Here is a 17,888-nt window from a genome sequence, read left to right on the forward strand (position 1 = left end):
TAGAAAGAAGCGCCTCCGACAGGTGAGGGGTTGAAAATAGTTGTGTGAAATAGACACACGGATTTACACACATGTTAAGGATGCAACGTGAGAACACAGCGAGGAGGAGGAACCACTCTCTGCAGCAAAGGCTCCTGCTCTGATGAGGCTCAGTTCATCACAAATGTCTTTGGAGACATTTTCTGGAAGTTTTTCTTGTAAAAGTCGAGTTTTCTTTATTTGGAACATGATCCTAAACTCCCATCTTGATGAAGTCAAACCCTGCTGCGCTGATTCCATGTGAGGTCAATGTGAACTTCATTTCTAACAAAAGAAAATGAAATAAAGAAGTGTGCACGATCCTTAGTGATGACAACATCAAAACATGCACATCTCAGTAGATTTTAAATAACCTAGAGGAGCAGCATCTAACTGATGACTGCACCACCAAAATGTGTGAAGTGATGTACCAGGTCAGCAAAAAAAAACAGAAAAAAGGAACAAAAGAATCCAGTAGAATCCAGATAGATGGATGGATGGATGGAAAATAGATGGAGGGAGGGAGGGAGGGAGGGAGGGAGGGAGGGAGGGAGGGAGGGAGGGAGGGATGGATGGATGGATGGATGGATGGAAAAATGGAAAGATGGATGGAAAAATGGAAAGATGGATGGATGGATGGAAAAATGGAAAGATGGATGGAAAAATGGAAAGATGGATGGATGGGTAGAAAAATGGAAAGATGGATGGATGGATGGATCCACAGATGGATGGATGGATGGATGGATGGAAAATGGAAAGATGGATGGATGGGTAGAAAAATGGAAAGATGGATGGATGGATGGATCCACAGATGGATGAATGGATGGATGGATGGATGGATGGATGGATGGATGGATGGATGGATGGATGGGTGGAAAAATGGAAAGATGGATGGATGATGGATCCACAGATGGATGGATGGATGGATGGAAAATGGAAAGATGGATGGATGGATCCACAGATGGATGGATGGATGGATGGATGGATGGATGGATGGATGGATGGTGCACAGTTTCTGGATGCCACACACATGACTCTCATGTGCGACCACTCACAGTGTACTTAAGAACTGTACTGAGCCTCACTCAGTGTGAAGTATTGTTTTGTGCCACTGTGTTACACAGTGTTTTATCCAGACCTGACATTCTGATTTCCTGATGTTTTGTCTCTGACTCTGTTTGCCTGCCGCCTGCCCCGAATCTCACCTGGATCGGGACTACCCCAGTCTCTTATTTGATCCTCCAATACTCATTATCGTTTTGTGGACTTTTAGCTGAGCTAATAAACGTTCTGCATTTGGATCCAGTCGTCTGCCTGTTCTGTGACAGAATGGATGCGTTAACCCCAGTTCAGCTGTTGTAATCGAGCAAAAGAGGAACTTTGTGGTTTAGCCTCTTTTTCCCTTTTTTGTTGAGTGAACGCATTACCCACCAAGGTAAACGGGGATTGGCTTGTTTGGGACACAAATCCCCCTGGTGTTCGTTTGGTGAACTGACCTGCTACATTCATTTCCCATTTTCAAATGTCAGGACGTCATCAAGGAAAAAAAGAAGGAACTTTGATTTGTTCTCTCATCACAAGATCATTTCTGGATCAACTGGATACCTTCTACACACACTCACACACAGACACACACACACAACCTCGTGCAGTTGTCTTATTGTGGTCAGATTCTCGGTACTGTTCCGTATCATGTGGAGGGGATAATCTGCACTGGTCAGCTCAGGTTCTGATGGAATGAACAGGCAGTGTGGAGACACGAGCACAGAGAAGGTGTTTCTGCAGGTCTCCCTGCTGCTGCCGTTCCCTCAGCTGTGTTTCTCTGCAGCTGTGAACTGAAACTGGTTCCAACACAGCTCTTCATTCTTCTCAGCATCTGTAAATTATGGTCTGGCTGAGGATTCAAGTTCAAAAAGCCTCAGCGGATCGTGGAATTCAAACCGCAACTGTTTGGTCACTCGTCACCAACCAGATGTTAAACCTGTGTGCGTTTGTGTGGCTCAGGATGATTTCATTTCATAGTTCATATATTCCTGACATAATTTTGCCTCAGACAGTTCATGGTAGCGAAGGCGTTTACCAACCACACGGCCGTTGTTAGACTCGGGTGTGTCTTCAACTCCACTTGATTTATTGTCTGCGGCTCAAGCAACCAGTTTCCTGAAGCATCATTTATAATTTTGAATTTAACTTAAGCGAGAGAAAGGGCAAAAGCAGCCACCAAAGCTCCATTTCGCTGCAAAGCCAGCTTCCTAACCGACTAATTAAAACCACATCCACATGTGCTCAAGGAACAAGAAGTCTATTTGCAAGCCTTATTGATTCTTTTAAGGCGTACAAATGGAAAGCCGTGTTAGGAGACGAGCTCTCGATTTAGCTTCAAATTGCCAGGCATAAAATGATCTCACTGTGTTTGCTGGGAAGAATAAGCTCCCCCTGGGCACGCTGGGTAATTAGGTTAGTGGATAGTCGGTGTCAGGAAATTGAAAGACCATCCTAATCAGATTCTTTTGTTTCCAGGGGAATCAAAGGAATTTATGCGAGTCACTGGGAAATCTTACACAACTCAATTCCACTCGACCAGAGATAATCTGTTTGCTCTGGCGCGGCGCTCAAACAACATTTAAAACGCTAATGCGGAGGGTAAACTGCGTGAGAACATCCCAGATGTGGCACCACTGTATGCTGAGGCTTCCACCAAGGAGACGTGCTCACAAATCCATATCAGCTCTGGTTTTCACGCGTAGAAACAATCAAAACACTCACAATTAGGATTAAATAGGAACCAATGTTTTATTCATTGACTGTATGTGGGAACTGGAATGAGTGAGTGTGACGCCATCCATAGAGAAGGGGTTACTTTCAGCTCCAACCAAATCAAGTCTATTCAATCGCCACTTTTTCGCAAAACGGACGCCACCATCTTTGAGCCAGATGACGTCCACAAGCAGCGATTGGTCTGACTTTGTATAGCAAACACTCCCACCAATCAGGAGGGGGTTGTTGCAAGGCCACACCCCTACCACTGGAAAGCGGGCTGCGCAAAATCTTAAAAAGGGTTTTGAACGTTGGATGTGAGGGCCAGAGCAGGCTCCACCTACTTTTATTGAGGCATCTGATTGGTCAGTTTATACTTGACCTGGAGAAAAAAATGATTAAATAACTAGAATATATATATATTTTTATTCTCAGGTGTGCGTCTAGATCGAGTGCGAGGAGGAAGACAGAAATACAAACGAAGGCTGGACTCTGAAAACGGCGCCTACCTCACCCTCAGCATCCCCCCACCAGCCAAAAAGCCACGTAAGTGTTTTCCAATCGTTTGAACTTTTACTGAAAATCTTAACTTCATTTAAGGTTCCACTCCACTGGATCGTCTTCTTTTTTCAAAGCGTTCCCAGTGGTCTTTTGATTACGACTTTGCTGTTTTTGCCAAAGACCTGTATCATTTTCTAGAACGTAATAATAATAAAAAAACTGATCTTAATTTTCTTTAAATATGTCCCATATTATCATAAAAATGCTCCAGGAGCATGTTTAAAAAGACCAAAAACACCATTTTCCTTGGAGTGGGTCTTCAGATCAAACATCTTGCAGCATTTGTCTGATATCTGAGGAACAGGCTATGTCGGTGTGAAAGTTCACTCCTGACAGCCAAACAGGAGGGAGATGGGAATGTGCTGAAACTATTCCAGTATGTGAACTCTGTCACAGCAAAAACAAAGCATTAACTCTCGTTTTCAGGACTTCTTACAGACTTTCTGCATCCGCTGACAGCCTAGTGTATGTTTTCCAACTAAATTGTGTTTTTTATGTGTATTCTTTGTTCTAAACTCTTCTGGGTAATCTGGGCTTAAATTTTACAATAATAATATGACTTGCTCTACTTGATCAAATAAATGAAATGTAAGTCACTTTATGGTAAAATAGCATTGAAAAAAACATAAATGTGTTGGTTTTCAGACGGAGATAAGAAAATTGATTAAAAACAAAGAATTGCATCGTGATGTTTGCTGTTTTATTTATGTAAATGGGAATATTCTTGCCACTGCAACACATCTGAATCAGGAATATGGCATGGATGGAAACATAGCATAGCTTCAATCTCAGTCAGGTTTTCTCAGTGAAAAGAGATGGCTTAATCTGCGTTATACGGAAAATTCTAGCATGAAAGAGGAAGACTTCTAACGGTAAATTCATCCACTGACTTACAAATAACGTTGTTTCTTCTGCTGTAAGCCCCCACCTGTGAAATAACGGGTTTGTCTTAACCTGGATGCCATCGTAAATCATTTGGAAATAAAGTCACCCTTGGAGGCTCTCCAGAGGAAGTAATCTTCCTCTCTGCATCCGTCTCTTTTCTCTCAGTCACAAAGATCGTCTCCCATCTGCTGGTGGTGGAACCGGAGAAGATCTACGCCATGCCCGACCCCACCATGCCAGACGGAGACGTCAAGGCCTTGACCACTCTGTGCGACCTGGCGGACCGGGAGCTGGTGGTCATCATCGGCTGGGCCAAACATATCCCAGGTGAGAAAACAAGCCTTCCAAAAGAGGAAGTGTCCTTTTTGCCGTACGCCTTGCTCCAAAGTTACAGCTGGAGATTTTGGTTTGTGCCCCCCCACCTCACTGTTTCACATACACAAGCAAGGAGGATAATTAAGATCTGCTGGTCATCTGCACCAAAGGGAGAAGCCAGTCCCACATTCTGAAGCCTAATCAATGGAGAGCATCTGAAAGCTTTGATTTGACTGGGTGGGGCGGGGGAATCTGAGGGCCGGGACCCGCCCCCGTGTCAATGTATTCCACTCCAATCCCAGACTAAAAGAAAGCAATCCTCTTACTGACTTACAGACACCGTGCGGGGGCTTTGGTAACATTGATTTATTTAAGGAAATACTGATGGATTTTCCTTCTCCATGTTGATGAATTCTTAAAGAAGACCTGTGATGCAGGTTTTAGCTCCTCTTTCTTCTCACTTTAGCACTTTTGAAGGGGGCAAACAGCAGCTAGTCATTGATCCAGAACATGAAAGCAAACCCAAAACTTTATGTCACATTTGACTTGATGCATCCAAAATGACTAACTCCTGATGCATAGAATTAAAGTTTACCACCAGCCAATGAAGGTTGGTGGTAAAGTCAGTTCAGAGGTCGCAGCAACTTTGAGGTTTGATCCGTCGCCAGAGATGCTGAGGCAGGTCCACGCTCCTATCGTATTCCCCAGCCGACAGAGTCCCTTAATTACTCTTGAACAAAAAATAGGCAACAACTTAAAACAAAAGGCAATCTAAAGCTACACTCACTCCGAAAACAATTCCCACGTCCAGTTTTAATGTACATGTCAGAGGTCCGGCGACACGGCGGTCTAGCAGCAACGCATTTTGGGCGCGGCATTAAACTTCCAAAATCATTCCAGGTAAACATGATAAATGAAGTGGTCCACCCCCACCCCCCACCCCCGATCATGTGACATCACCAAAGCAACGACGGCTACAGGGATTTGGATGGATGGTGCTTCCCATCTCAGCTGCTGCCTCTTTTTCATCCATCGGTGATCATGTCTCCATCCATTTTTTTAATTCACTGTATCCCTATTGGGGTCATGGGGTTGCCGGAGCCTGTTCCGGCTACTGCGGGGTGGGGGCGGGCCCTGGACAGGTTGCCAGTCTGTTGCATGACCACAATCACACATGCACACCTAGCCCTTGTGCTATCTTGTGGGGTCCAGATGACCCCACTCTTTTTAAAAAAGCTCCACCCCTTTGGCTGTGGAGGAGTGGCCATGGATTTGTGGGCATCTGACATCAAACCTTTACCATTTGGGGCAGAAAGGACTTCATTGTACAGCAGCGAGACTGTTGAAGGCAGACTGTAACTGCTGGGCGTCTAAAAACCTGATCTATTATTCATGTCAGGATATCTCAGCTTCGCAGTGACCCTTACAATGATCCATCCAGTCATTTATGCGTCCGTCTATCATCTGCCGCCGCGCCGCGCTCGGGTTGGAGGCGTCTCCGGCTCTCTTCTGGATATCAGAGCATTCTCAGTTCAGGAAAAGTATCCAGGTTATGTTTCAAAACCGTCACAACTTTGGGGAATAGCACCCACGCGGCATCAGAGTCCTCTGGACCACCTCTGGGTGTCGGCCACAGCGCGGTTCGATGATCGGGTCCAAGCACAGAACAGAGCAGAGAAGCCGACCTGGACTTAAACCTGGGATCCAACGTATATAAGCAAAAACTACTTCCACAAATGGAAGACCAAGTGCTGTATAAATAATACAATAATACCTCAGCTGTGTAGGATTCCAGATAGGAACGTTGAGGATTAAACATCATGAAAAGAAAACGAGATCTGTAAGATAAGACATAAAGATTCTGTGAAGTTTTTTGCTTTTTTTGACCAAATAATGGGATGACCGACTTTAAGAAATTCTGAATCCTTTTTTTCGTTCCCCGCTCTACGTCGTTATTGATTTTGCGTGATGTGAAGGTTTGAAAGCAGGTCTGATAGAGTTATGGAAGAAGGAAGCCTTTACCTGAGGCTGAAGCCACAGAGGTATGATTAAGACAAAAGGGGTCCCTGCAGTTTAACAGTCAACGCCCCCCATTACACTCAAGCCCCAATGCACAAATGGCCCTAATGATGAGGTGATGGGAGTCATTAGTGCAGATCTGATCTAGGAGTCATTCAACAGCCAGATGTGGAGAGATGAAACGAAAAAGCACTTTATAATAATCATAACAATAATAAAATCACCTTTAGATCATCTGGCTCTATGCTGCAGGTTTCTTCGTTCACATTTCAGAGAGTTATTCTTACCGAAAGTGTAAACGTTTGTTATAATCAGATAAAGTTTTTCTGGGCCTCTGAACAGTTCAATTCTAATGAGATCTTTGATCTGATCAAAGATATTTTGCACATAGAACCGCAGCTCCTGCTGGTCGTCTTCGTCTGTGGTTTCCTCAAACCACGTGATCTGCTTCTCTCACCCCCCCTCCCCCCGTCATATACGGCCCTCTCGCCTCATTATCACCTCTGTCTTTTTATTAGGCCCATTAGGGCTCTTAGGAGGCCTGTAATGCTACTAAATGAAAAGAGAGTGAACTGCTGTGGGTTTCAGAGCCAGCTCTCAATGACAGCTTCAGGCTTCGCTTCCAGCCGCTCACTCTCTTCACTGAGCTGCACCCAGATTCAATTTGTCATCTGATCTGTACTTGTGCATCACCAGAGCACTTTTCATTTCTTCAAACAATCTCCTTCAGTGTTTCAAGGGTTTCTGCTCTAACTTATAGAGAAAGACGCTCATAGCAAATTGTTAATTGCATTCCAGTGGTTAGAAATGGTTTGTGGCCCATTTAGAAACATATACAGTTCATTATGTTGAATTTAATATGCTTTGCTGATCCAAAGTGACCCATTGTTGTTGTTTTTTTGCTTATTTCCATCATTAGTGCAGCAAAGCTACCAATGAAACACAAGGCCAGATTGATGTGAAGCAAAAATAAAGCTTTTTTTTTAATCGGCTTCAGTCTGATTTTATTCTTTCACATATTCTGTAAACATATGTTTTATTTAAACAATTTGTTTTACTTATTCAAATGACCCCAGATTCTGAAACACGCAGAAAGAAAAAAGGCTATCAAGTCTTGGTGCTAAACTAGTTTGAAAGTTGTTAGAATATCACATTTAAACAGTTAAATTACTTACCTGAGGTGTCTGCATTCTTTTCTTTAAAAATTATTTTTTATTATCAGTGAGGATTTAATTGGGAACAACATTAACCAAATGTTTCAGATGATAAACATCAGATAAACAATCTTCAACATTTTAGCAACCCATCACACGGGTAAATGAATGGGACATTTTGACTGACCCAAAGATTCCTTAAAAAATATTTCATGTTAGACTTTGATATCATATCCGCCTGATTACCAAACAATCTTGTCCAGTCATAATGCTTTTAAATCAACTACAATTCCCAGAGTTCTTCTACTTTATCATTGAAAAGCTCCAAATGTCCAGGAGGATCTCACTCATTCAATAAAAAATGTTCTGAAAAAACTTTTGGACATTAGTCCAGTTTATCCTCTGGGGAGTTTAAAGAACCAGGATTGTGTGACGAAAGCCCACCTTTTAACCTTTTGCAAACAGGAGAACGAGGGTCTCTGTTCACTTGCAGATGAACTCTGGTGCGGTTCACTTTAGTGCAAACGGCAAAAACAAAAGAACAGCAGGAACCATGAAGAAGTGTGGAAATGTCTGCTGGGTACATTAAATAATACATAGATGATCATCAGGGATGAGCCATTGGCTGTATATGAGAACTGGACTGACTGACTCCTCCCCTTTAGTGCTCCAAACAGGAAGTACCTGCGGACTCTAAGAAGCCAAAGTCCCATAGACTTCTTTAGAGAAATAAACAGCTGTTTTTTTAAGAATTTCAGATTCTTCATTTGATATCAGCATTCAGTGCTGATCCCCCCCCCCCCCCCCAGCATGTCCTCCATCCGCTTTCCGCCTGTCAGATCGGAGGCCTGGATCGATGCCGCTTTCGCATTCGGCGGACTGATTACAATCTAGTAATCAATGACTGCCCACCACTCCCTTCTTTTTCTCTCGTTCCATCCTTTCTCTGTGTGCTTGATAAGAAACGTCAGGAGTTCTATGAAGTCGCCCCGCGCTGTTCCGATCCATGCCGGTTCAGGTTGAAGAGAGCACAGTTCAAGGCCCTGGTCAATCACTCGGCGTGGAGCGCTGAAAGGCATTGTGGGGCAGCGAGTCCTTCAGGCGTCCGTCTGACATGTTGGGAGGGCGGGGGGGCTGTTGGAGGATGGAGTGGAGGAGTCGACTGAAGGTTGAAAACATGCAGATTCAGCTTTTTCACACCTTTTTAGTGATGTTAATCACAGTAAGATCAACATTTCTGAACGTTCTGGTTCTGGGTTCAAACTTTTGCATCAGAACATAAATGAGTTTGTCTTTAAAAAGACTACCTACAGACGTTTGCTTTGCATTTACTAACCTTTTGGAAGTGTGTTTCCTAGTCGTTCACTGCACGATTCCGTCCCTGTGGTGTAGAGGACAGTCACATTTCCTGGAGGAGCTTTGGACGCTTGTCTACAAACATGTTCTGAAATCATAACAACCTAATAATGCAATTACACTTCAAAAACTGAATAATAACAAAGCCAAAAAAGGGTCTTTCTTTTTTTTTTGTCTTCCCAGAAAAATGAAATTATCAAGAAAGTTTTTCGATACTAAAATCTTAGTTTAAGTAAACGTTTTATTTTTAATTGGAAAACCAAGAATTTTTGTGTATTTCCATATTTCCAAATACACATTGACACATATTTTTTTAACAGCTCAAAAAGGAAGTGGGGAAAAAGAACAAATCCATTTATTTCCACCCCTATATATTAAAAAATCAATATGATGTATTGTACCTGGTGATTTTTTTTTTTTTTTAAATCCATCCATTTGCTATCACTACTATGTTTCTATGTCCATCCATAACATTTAGCATTTATGCATCATAATAGTCCACATCAAACTATGTCATTTCTCTAAGGAAGTCTTCACGTTTGGATGATTTCTTCTTCTTTGTGTCTCTCAAAGACCATTTCTTTATTCCACTGATGGACTAAGACCTCTTCCTTCACCGCTGATCTGTTGAGCTTGATGAAATCTTTCCTGTTGTCTGTCCAAGTTTTCACTGAGCTGTCAGGCTAACGAGATTCTCCGCTAACGATCCAACGTCTGACGTTTCCCAGGCTTTGCCACGCTCTCCCTGGCAGACCAGATGAGTCTGCTGCAGAGCGCCTGGATGGAGATCCTGGTGCTGAGCATCGTCTTTCGCTCGCTGCCGTGCGACGATGAGATTGTGTACGCGGAGGACTACGTGGTGGATGAGGAGCAGGCCAGGATCTCGGGTCTGCTGGACCTTCACGTCGCCATCGTGCCGCTGGTCCGTCGGTACAAGAAGCTGCGCATGGAGAAGGAGGAGTTTGTCATGCTCAAGGCCATCGCCCTCGCCAACTCTGGTAAGAAACATCCCGGCCCAAGTTTTGTTGAAGGTTCAGTCCTTCACCAGATCGGTGCAGAAGGTTTTTAGAAATGTTATTGAACATGATTTAAAGATTTAAATAGTGTTTGACACATCGGCACACAAAAATAAATAACTAAAGCTGTTAAAACCAATGCACTAATGAAGAGGTATCAATATTATAAATATAGGGACTTTTTTTAATGAAGCAGCTACTAAACATTCCTCAGAAACTGAAATAGCAACAGATTTTTTTACATTTACAGACGTTGACTTTTCTGAAACCACCAGCTAAAGTACACAACCCCAACCTAAAAGTTTAACTGACCTTTGACCTCAGGAAGAGGTTCCCATCTTGAATTTCTTCTTTTATATATATATATGTATATATATATATATATATATATATATATATATATATATATATATATATATATATATCACATTATTAAATCCATCAACTCCTCGAAACTTGGAAACGTTGGTTTTTAACGGCGTTGGCGTGATGAGCTCAGAAAAGTGGCGTCTCTCTGTTGCTCGCACAATTTTCTACCGGAATATTGCAAAAAATGAAATACAGGAAACGAGCTGAACGAAGCAATGTGACATACATTATGAACGTGTTAGGAATGTGGGCGTTTACAAAAAAAACCTGTGTTACTGAGGATATCCAAAAGTTTACTTCGACTGATTCTTTTAAAACTTGCATCGATCTGTTCGTCTTCCAAAGGCGACCAAAGAATAAAATGGTTGCTATGGAGACAAAACCGTCTGGAAAAAAAGTTGTTTTTTTTCCATGTTGAGCTCTGACCAGGGTGACAGGGGCAGAAGTGGGAGAGGCGTGTAGCGTCCGCTCAGCTGGTGATGGCGGGTCAAAACGGGGTAATAGGGTGGCCAGGTTGGCGGCGGGCGGTGTTTGCGAGTCATTTTTTTGAAACGGTGGATATGACGTCATCGAGTTCACAAAGTTAATATCTAACGATTATGAGCGTTTGGCGACGATTATTTATGAGTCCACTGTCTTCTGAAGATAAATAAATTTAAACACATTTTTTTTTGTAAAAATTGTTCCGACACAATGCATTGTGGTCTATATTTGCCGATCTAGTGAGCATCGATGCTCACTGGTTTTTCGCAGAAACTTCTGGGAAATTTCTAGGGCTCTGGATTTTGGAATTGTAGATTTGAACAGCTCTACTAAACGGCGAACGCACTATGAAGTGTGTAGGGAAGGAAATCGGACACAACCTGTGCTGCTTAAAAACCAGCTGTGGTCTGAACTAAAAAACTCAAGTAAACTTTATTTATAAAGTACATTTATTACATTCATGCAGACTTTGCATGGTAATACAGGCACTCATTAAAAAAAATAAACAGAATAAAATAAAAAAATGTATTTTTATAAGATTTATAAAAAGAATGATTGAATTAATTTGCAGTGAGGGTGAAGATCTGTAATTCAACAGCACGAGGTCAAAAGGAGAGTCCATCTCTGTATCAAATCTCTAGTAAATCAAGATAAGTTGGCGTTTCATTAAACAAACAAAGAAATTAGACCAAGAAAACTGTCAAGCGCTGATCCATATCTGCTGGAAGCGCCACGTCCACAATGACGGATCCCTGATAAGAGCGAGCGTAGAGGTCAGGAGCGGCCGTCTTTAATTCAGCACCAGCGAGCACGTGCGCACGCGTGCCCCCTGTTTCAATTGGTGTGGAGATGCGTGCGCCGCCCGCTGCTCCCATTCTCTCCATCTCCATAACAGAGGCTGCCAGCGCGCCTCAGCAGAGGGAGATATATTTAGCATTTCATTAGAAAAACAGGGGCTGTCAATAAAATGTGTTAAGTGGAGTGGAATGAGCATCGGGGAGCGACGGGCCTCGTTTGTTCCAGCGTGAAGAAGCTGCGCCCGTATCGACGCTTTGCTTTTCATGAGGCCGGGCCTGTCCTCCACTAATCAATGCCTGTTAGGAGTCTTTTCTCCTGCCTGACTGAAACGTGAAGAAAAAAAATATGCTGAGGCCGGCGCTTTGGGCTTTGACGGCAAACCCCCCAGCAGGGCGGAGGTGGGAGCGGGAGGAGTTTGAGGGGAGTCCAGGAGGTGCCGGGGGAGGCCAAAAGGTCAACTTTGGCTCGTCTGAACCGAGTCCGGCGGCCCTTTGGGGGGTGACAGCTGTGGAAATTCACGGCCATCGATTTTGTAATTAGCGGAGTATCGACAGGATCGACAGCAGGCTGCTGACGGATTACAAGGAAATTGTTTCTTCAGAGTTAGTTTTCCCTTAAACACACCTTCCTGCGGTCCCTCCTCACGCGCGAATCGCACCGCCAGCCAGCATCAGATCAGCACTGGCATAAAGAGCACTGGAACGCATGTGTGCGCCACATAGCCTAGTTAATTTCCCAAGATAGAAATGCAATTTACACAGAAGGCGACTGGTAAAAGAGACTTAATCAGTCAGTTAGGAACATAATTAGCCGTGTACGTTTCTTTTTTCTGCCTCATTTACATGTTCACACGCTGCCGTGGCTTCACAACTTCCACATGAACTACTTCCCTGGCTCCTCCATCCAGTCTGTGGGTTTAGGTTTCAGCTGTTTGGATGCTTTTCTGTCCCCACAGGAAGAACATCTTCACCCACCAAACAGGAAATCCCTGCCTGGACTTTTGGTCCCACTCACTCTGATTTTAAGGGATATCTCTCATAAAACCAGATTTTTTTTTCCATTTACATACTATTCATTTAAAGCAACAGACAGGCTTGATTTACAGAAACTGGAGTTTTATTTGGCATAATTTTTAAGACAAATTAATTTATAAATGTGTAATTTTAGTACTATTTTAAGATGATATGGACCAGAAAGAAAGATGGACTCTCTTTTAAAATCAGATTTCTTTAGGGGAAAGTTTATATTTTCCTACTTTAAAGACGTAAAACTCTTTTTTTGAGCAATAAATGTTCACTTTAAGAGACAATATACCTAAAAATAAATGTTTATAGCTAATTTCAGAATTTATTTTAGTCTTTAAGTGGAACATCACAATTTATCTCAAGAAACCTTACCGACTTACAGTTCCAATTGGCAGATTCTTTGCTTAAAACAAGGAAAAATATTTTATAGTTTATTTTTTTCCAGTGAACTGGTTTGTAATTTTCAAAAAAGAGGAAGCCTAAAAATAGGAAAAGAACTCTAATCTTAAAAAGAAAAGAAAATTATTAGTCTATATGTATTTAAGAAAACATCCTATGATCAGTTCTCAAAATCTGGAAACAAATATAAAAATGAGCTGAAAAGATTCAATTTGATTGTTCTATAGCCCAATAATACACATTATTTTGCTTATTCTAAGCAAATGTTTTGTATTTTTATAACTTTTATGAATATAATTGTAGTTTATTTTGACAAATAAAACTAGTGCAATAAGTGGAAATGATTCATTTTAGAACAAAATGTGAAAACAATGAGAATCTTTAAAATAAAATCCAAATAAAATCTGAAAACTAGCTCTTATTCTTAGAACATAGATCTCTATATTAGTTTCTAAAATAATAACAATGAAGGTCCGGTTTAACTGGTTTGAACTTTAAAATCACTCCTTAACCAAAAATGACTTGAATCTACATTTTCTAGTGTCAAAAGTTTGGGGTAAAAGAATTTGGGCTCATTTTAACACTAATTTCTGTCTTTCTAGTTCCTAGCGGCAAATGAGAAAAAAATGCTCGGATTTTGAGAAAAGCTTGCTAAAAACCTGCTAAAATATCTTAAATGTCTAAAAACCAGATATTAAATCTTTGACAGGATCAGTTGACAGTGAAAGTTGAGCCTCAATGATCTCAAATCTGGAGATTTCTAGCTCCAACGTAAACTCACCACATGCTTCATTCAGTGTTTTAGAAACAAACGTTCAGCCAACAAGAAAATTCCAGCTTCTAGCAATTTTTCTTAACAATTTTTAACGATTTTAACGTATTCATTTAGCCCAAAATTACAACACAGTCGTCTCAACGGACTTCACTAAACAGCTAATCACTAAACTGCACTACTCAATTGAATAATAAAGTAATAAAGTATTTACCATGTAGTCTGTTTTTTTATGATTTAGATTGTTTTTATACTCTTCTTATCACTTTTCACACTTGTTTAGTTTTCCTGTTGTATTGTAGTCAAATTCCAGAACTGTCCCATCAACCTTTTATAGCTGCTGCTGCTGCTATGCCTACAAACAACGATCACTGCGCCGAAAGCAAACCGCTCAACTTTTCGTCGGCTTGTCTTTTTCAGGACGGCTCTGTTAGTTTTTTCTCTGACAGAAAGCGCGCTCCTTAATAAGTCTCCACTGGTTTCCTTTTCAAAAGCTCATCCATAAGGAGGCCAGCCGCTCTTTCTTATGGAAATGAAAACCATCTGCCGCCATCATTTAGCCGAACCGCATCCCGGTAATGCAGCCATCTGAATTCATTAGTGGGGAGGCAGGAAGTGGTCCACATGCAGGACCGAAAAGGAATGAATCTTTTTCCTGCCCTACTCTATATTTATTCAGACCTACCTGTTCCTGTCCCAGGAGTCCTCGCCACGCATTTATTTAAGGAGCGTCTTTAGGTGTAACAAGAGGAAAGCTCTCTCTGAAATTATGGTGGAGACGCAGCAGAACCACGGTGGAGCTTCAGATCTGCGGCGGATCTGTTTGATGTTCTGTTAGAACAAAGCTGTCGCGTGGAGACGAGTCGATAACAAAGCTTGTTTTGTGTCTCTTGCTGCAGACTCCATGCACATAGAGAACATCGAGGCCGTCCAGAAGCTCCAGGATTCCCTGCACGAGGCCCTTCAGGACTTCGAGGCCTCGCAGCACCCCGAGGACCCGCGGCGAGTGGGCAAGCTGCTGATGACCCTGCCTCTGCTGCGTCAGACCGCCACCAAGGCCGTCCAGCACTTCTACAGCATCAAAATGCAGGGCAAAGTGCCCATGCACAAACTGTTCCTGGAGATGCTGGAGGCCAAGGCTTGACACCCGGTCCGGCGCCAGACGCACAGCTGCATCGCCCCGTCCCAGGCGAGGGGCAGCCTGTGGGGAAGTAAAAGTGGAGTGCCAACTATGAGAGAGAGAGAGAGATGCAGCTGAAAATCAGAAATGACACGGGGACCATGATGATGTACATACATGTACAGAAAAGAGGAAACTGAGGTCTCATTATAACCAGAGGCACAAAGGTCTGTATCACCTGAAGCGTCTGAGAATCTCCTTCTTCTTTCATTTCATCTGGAGGAGAAAGTGGGAAAATAGGATTATTGTGACTGCAGATGATTCCTCATCTTTTCTAATCTCTGCATATAATGTGTCTCATGTATATTGTGTGAAGCTGCACTGAGTGTACTGTCGGCCATGCTTTTATTTTGAAATGATTCCAGGTTCTCCATTTCCTGGAGCAGATTTACCTCAGACTCGCTGGTTCCGTGAAGATGGCGAACAGTGGGGGGGCTCACTAAATGTTTGCACTTTGAATCCCATAATAATACCTGATCATGTGAAGGAGGTTGGAGGAGAACAGGGCTGCAGCGCCTCCTCGTTTCTCCTCAGATGCTCCTGTTAGAAGCTAAGCGCAGCAGGAAACCTTTTCTCTCTGTTTGCTGTCTCACAAAAAAAAACCTTTTGCTTTAAGAAAATATTCTGCTATCGTTAATAAGAAAACAACAGAATCAAGTACAGAATTCAAGATTAGCAAGTATTTTAAAGAAACAATCAACCAAACATTTTACTTTCAGGAAACTGAAATTAGGGAGTTTCTTGAGTTTCTAAGACACAGAATTAGTCCAGCACTATTATAAAATGTATATTTATATAATTAGCACATATTTGGTCACTTACAGTTTCTCTGAATTTAGGAAAGAAATATTTTGGAATTTAAGATTAAAAAAATCTGGAAAAAGTAATTTCCTTTCTACTAAAAGACACAACTTAAGCCGCGTTTGTTGATTTAATGTTATTTATGACTATCAATGATAATTTAATAAAAAATAAGTCCAAGACGGCAATGAAGACGAAGACATCCATGTCAGGTATGTGAAAAAAACACAACCGTGTCTGACAATAGAAAAAAACTAAGAAGTTAGTAATAATACAGAGACTATGAACTTTATTGAACTAAAAATGAGTCCAATAAATCACTACATACTATTTTTTCATATTTAAAATTAATCATCAATCCCAGTTAATGTGTGCGACATCGCAGCAACAAAAGAACATAATCAAGCGGCTGCTCTTACAGATTTAGGGAGACGGATGCTGTCGGATGTGAAGTGCCTCTCTTTGCTCGACAGGACGTAAAAGAGACGTCACCATGACAACCTGATGGACTCACACATTTAGACTTAAAGAAAGAAGGAAATTCTCTGAAGTGTTGGTTAGTTTCGCTAAACATGAAGTGGGAGACGAGGACAGAAATGTGAAAACTGCTAAACAAATGAGTCTAATTTAAGTTTAAAATGAGGGTATTGATTTTTGGAACCAGACTGGAAACAACTCATGAAGAACGAAGGCATTCAGAATTTAAATCTGACAAAAAAATTTCTCTTGGAATTAAAAATAAAAAAATAAGACAAAAAAAGAATAATGGGTAAAAAGCAAATAAATCTGGTGCTAAACACGTGAATATTTATATTATTTAGAGGTTGAAAATAAACCGTTTTATCTCACAGGTCGTTGTGTTTTATATTAAGTGTATGAAGTGAGTTCAAGCAGACAAATGAATAGAATTCTGTTTCTTCATGGTTCCACTCTGTTCTCCGGTTTCCATTGTCTGTTTTGGGAGGATGTGAAATCCAACAGGACACCCCCCCTTTTCCCATCATCCGCGGACCTCAACTTTTCCAATGGCACCCCTTCCCCTCCCAAATTAAAATTAGGAAATTAAAAGAATGCTCTTTTTTTTTTCTTCTAAAATAGTCCGCCTAAATCCAATTAATTCTAATTGTCTGCTAAGCTGAAACTCTCAATAGAAATGGAGCAATTAAACCTCTGCTTTGGCACTTCCTCTGGGACGGAGCGCTTTATTTCAGCTGAAGGAGGGGGGTATCGGCCGGGGGGGGTCCAAACCTTTACAGAGACTCTTTCTTGAACGTGCAGCAGTCATGATATGTGGCTGAGCTTCAGATGGGCTTTGTTGACCATGTGAGTGCACTGTACAAATGCATATTTCCCTGTAACTTCTGTGTTTGTCGCGGGGCCCCCCAGCTGCAGACTTGGAGGTAGGGGCGGATGGGGGGCCCCCAGCTGCAGACCTGCAGGAAAGTGCAGATGTGGGGGCCCGCAGCTGCAGACCCGGAGGAAAGCACGGTTGGGGGCCCCCAGCTGCAGACCTGCAGGAAGGTGCAGATGTTGGGGCCCCCAGCTGCAGACCTGCAGGAAGGTGCAGATGTTGGGGCCCCCAGCTGCAGACCTGCAGGAAGGTGCAGATGTTGGGGCTCCCAGCTGCAGACCTACAGGAAGGTGCAGATGTGGGGGCCCCAGCTGCAGACCTGCAGGAAGGTGCAGATGTTGGGGCCCCCAGCTGCAGACCTGGACAGGTGGAAGGAGCCTCGTCTCTGTGTCCGTGTGGCACCAGGCTCTCCATCTGTCCCGTCGTCTCTCTGGGTTCAGCGCATCGTGACGTTTAGCGACTGGAGTCGTCTGGATCCTATACCTCAATTCATGTTTTGAAAATTACCCTGGGCTTGGAAGCGGGCCATGGCGTCCTCCTGGGACCCCGTGGCACAGAAATAAAGTGACATCACCGGCTGGGTATTAAAAAAAATGTAGATGAACTTAATGCAATTGGGGGAAGACATT

The 17,888-nt window shown here is 42.4% G+C and overlaps 1 protein-coding gene across 1 annotated transcript in view; it reads left to right on the forward strand.

Annotated features, from left to right (window-relative positions):
* The window catches only part of errb2 (estrogen-related receptor beta type 2), a gene marked incomplete at its 5' end in the record, with an annotated part of 29,828 nt that extends 14,580 nt beyond the window's left edge, over positions 1–15,248 (forward strand). Inside the window, 5 exon segments of the mRNA NM_001163091.1 lie at positions 3,211–3,321; positions 4,387–4,548; positions 9,794–10,063; positions 14,827–15,077; positions 15,140–15,248. Of these exon segments, the coding sequence (NP_001156563.1) occupies positions 3,211–3,321; positions 4,387–4,548; positions 9,794–10,063; positions 14,827–15,071 (788 nt within the window). The 3' untranslated portion in view covers positions 15,072–15,077; positions 15,140–15,248.
* Between the last annotated feature and the right edge of the window lie 2,640 nt (positions 15,249–17,888).

The sequence above is a fragment of the Oryzias latipes genome, chromosome 24, assembly GCF_002234675.1.
Source record: "Oryzias latipes chromosome 24, ASM223467v1".
NCBI lineage: Eukaryota > Metazoa > Chordata > Actinopteri > Beloniformes > Adrianichthyidae > Oryzias > Oryzias latipes.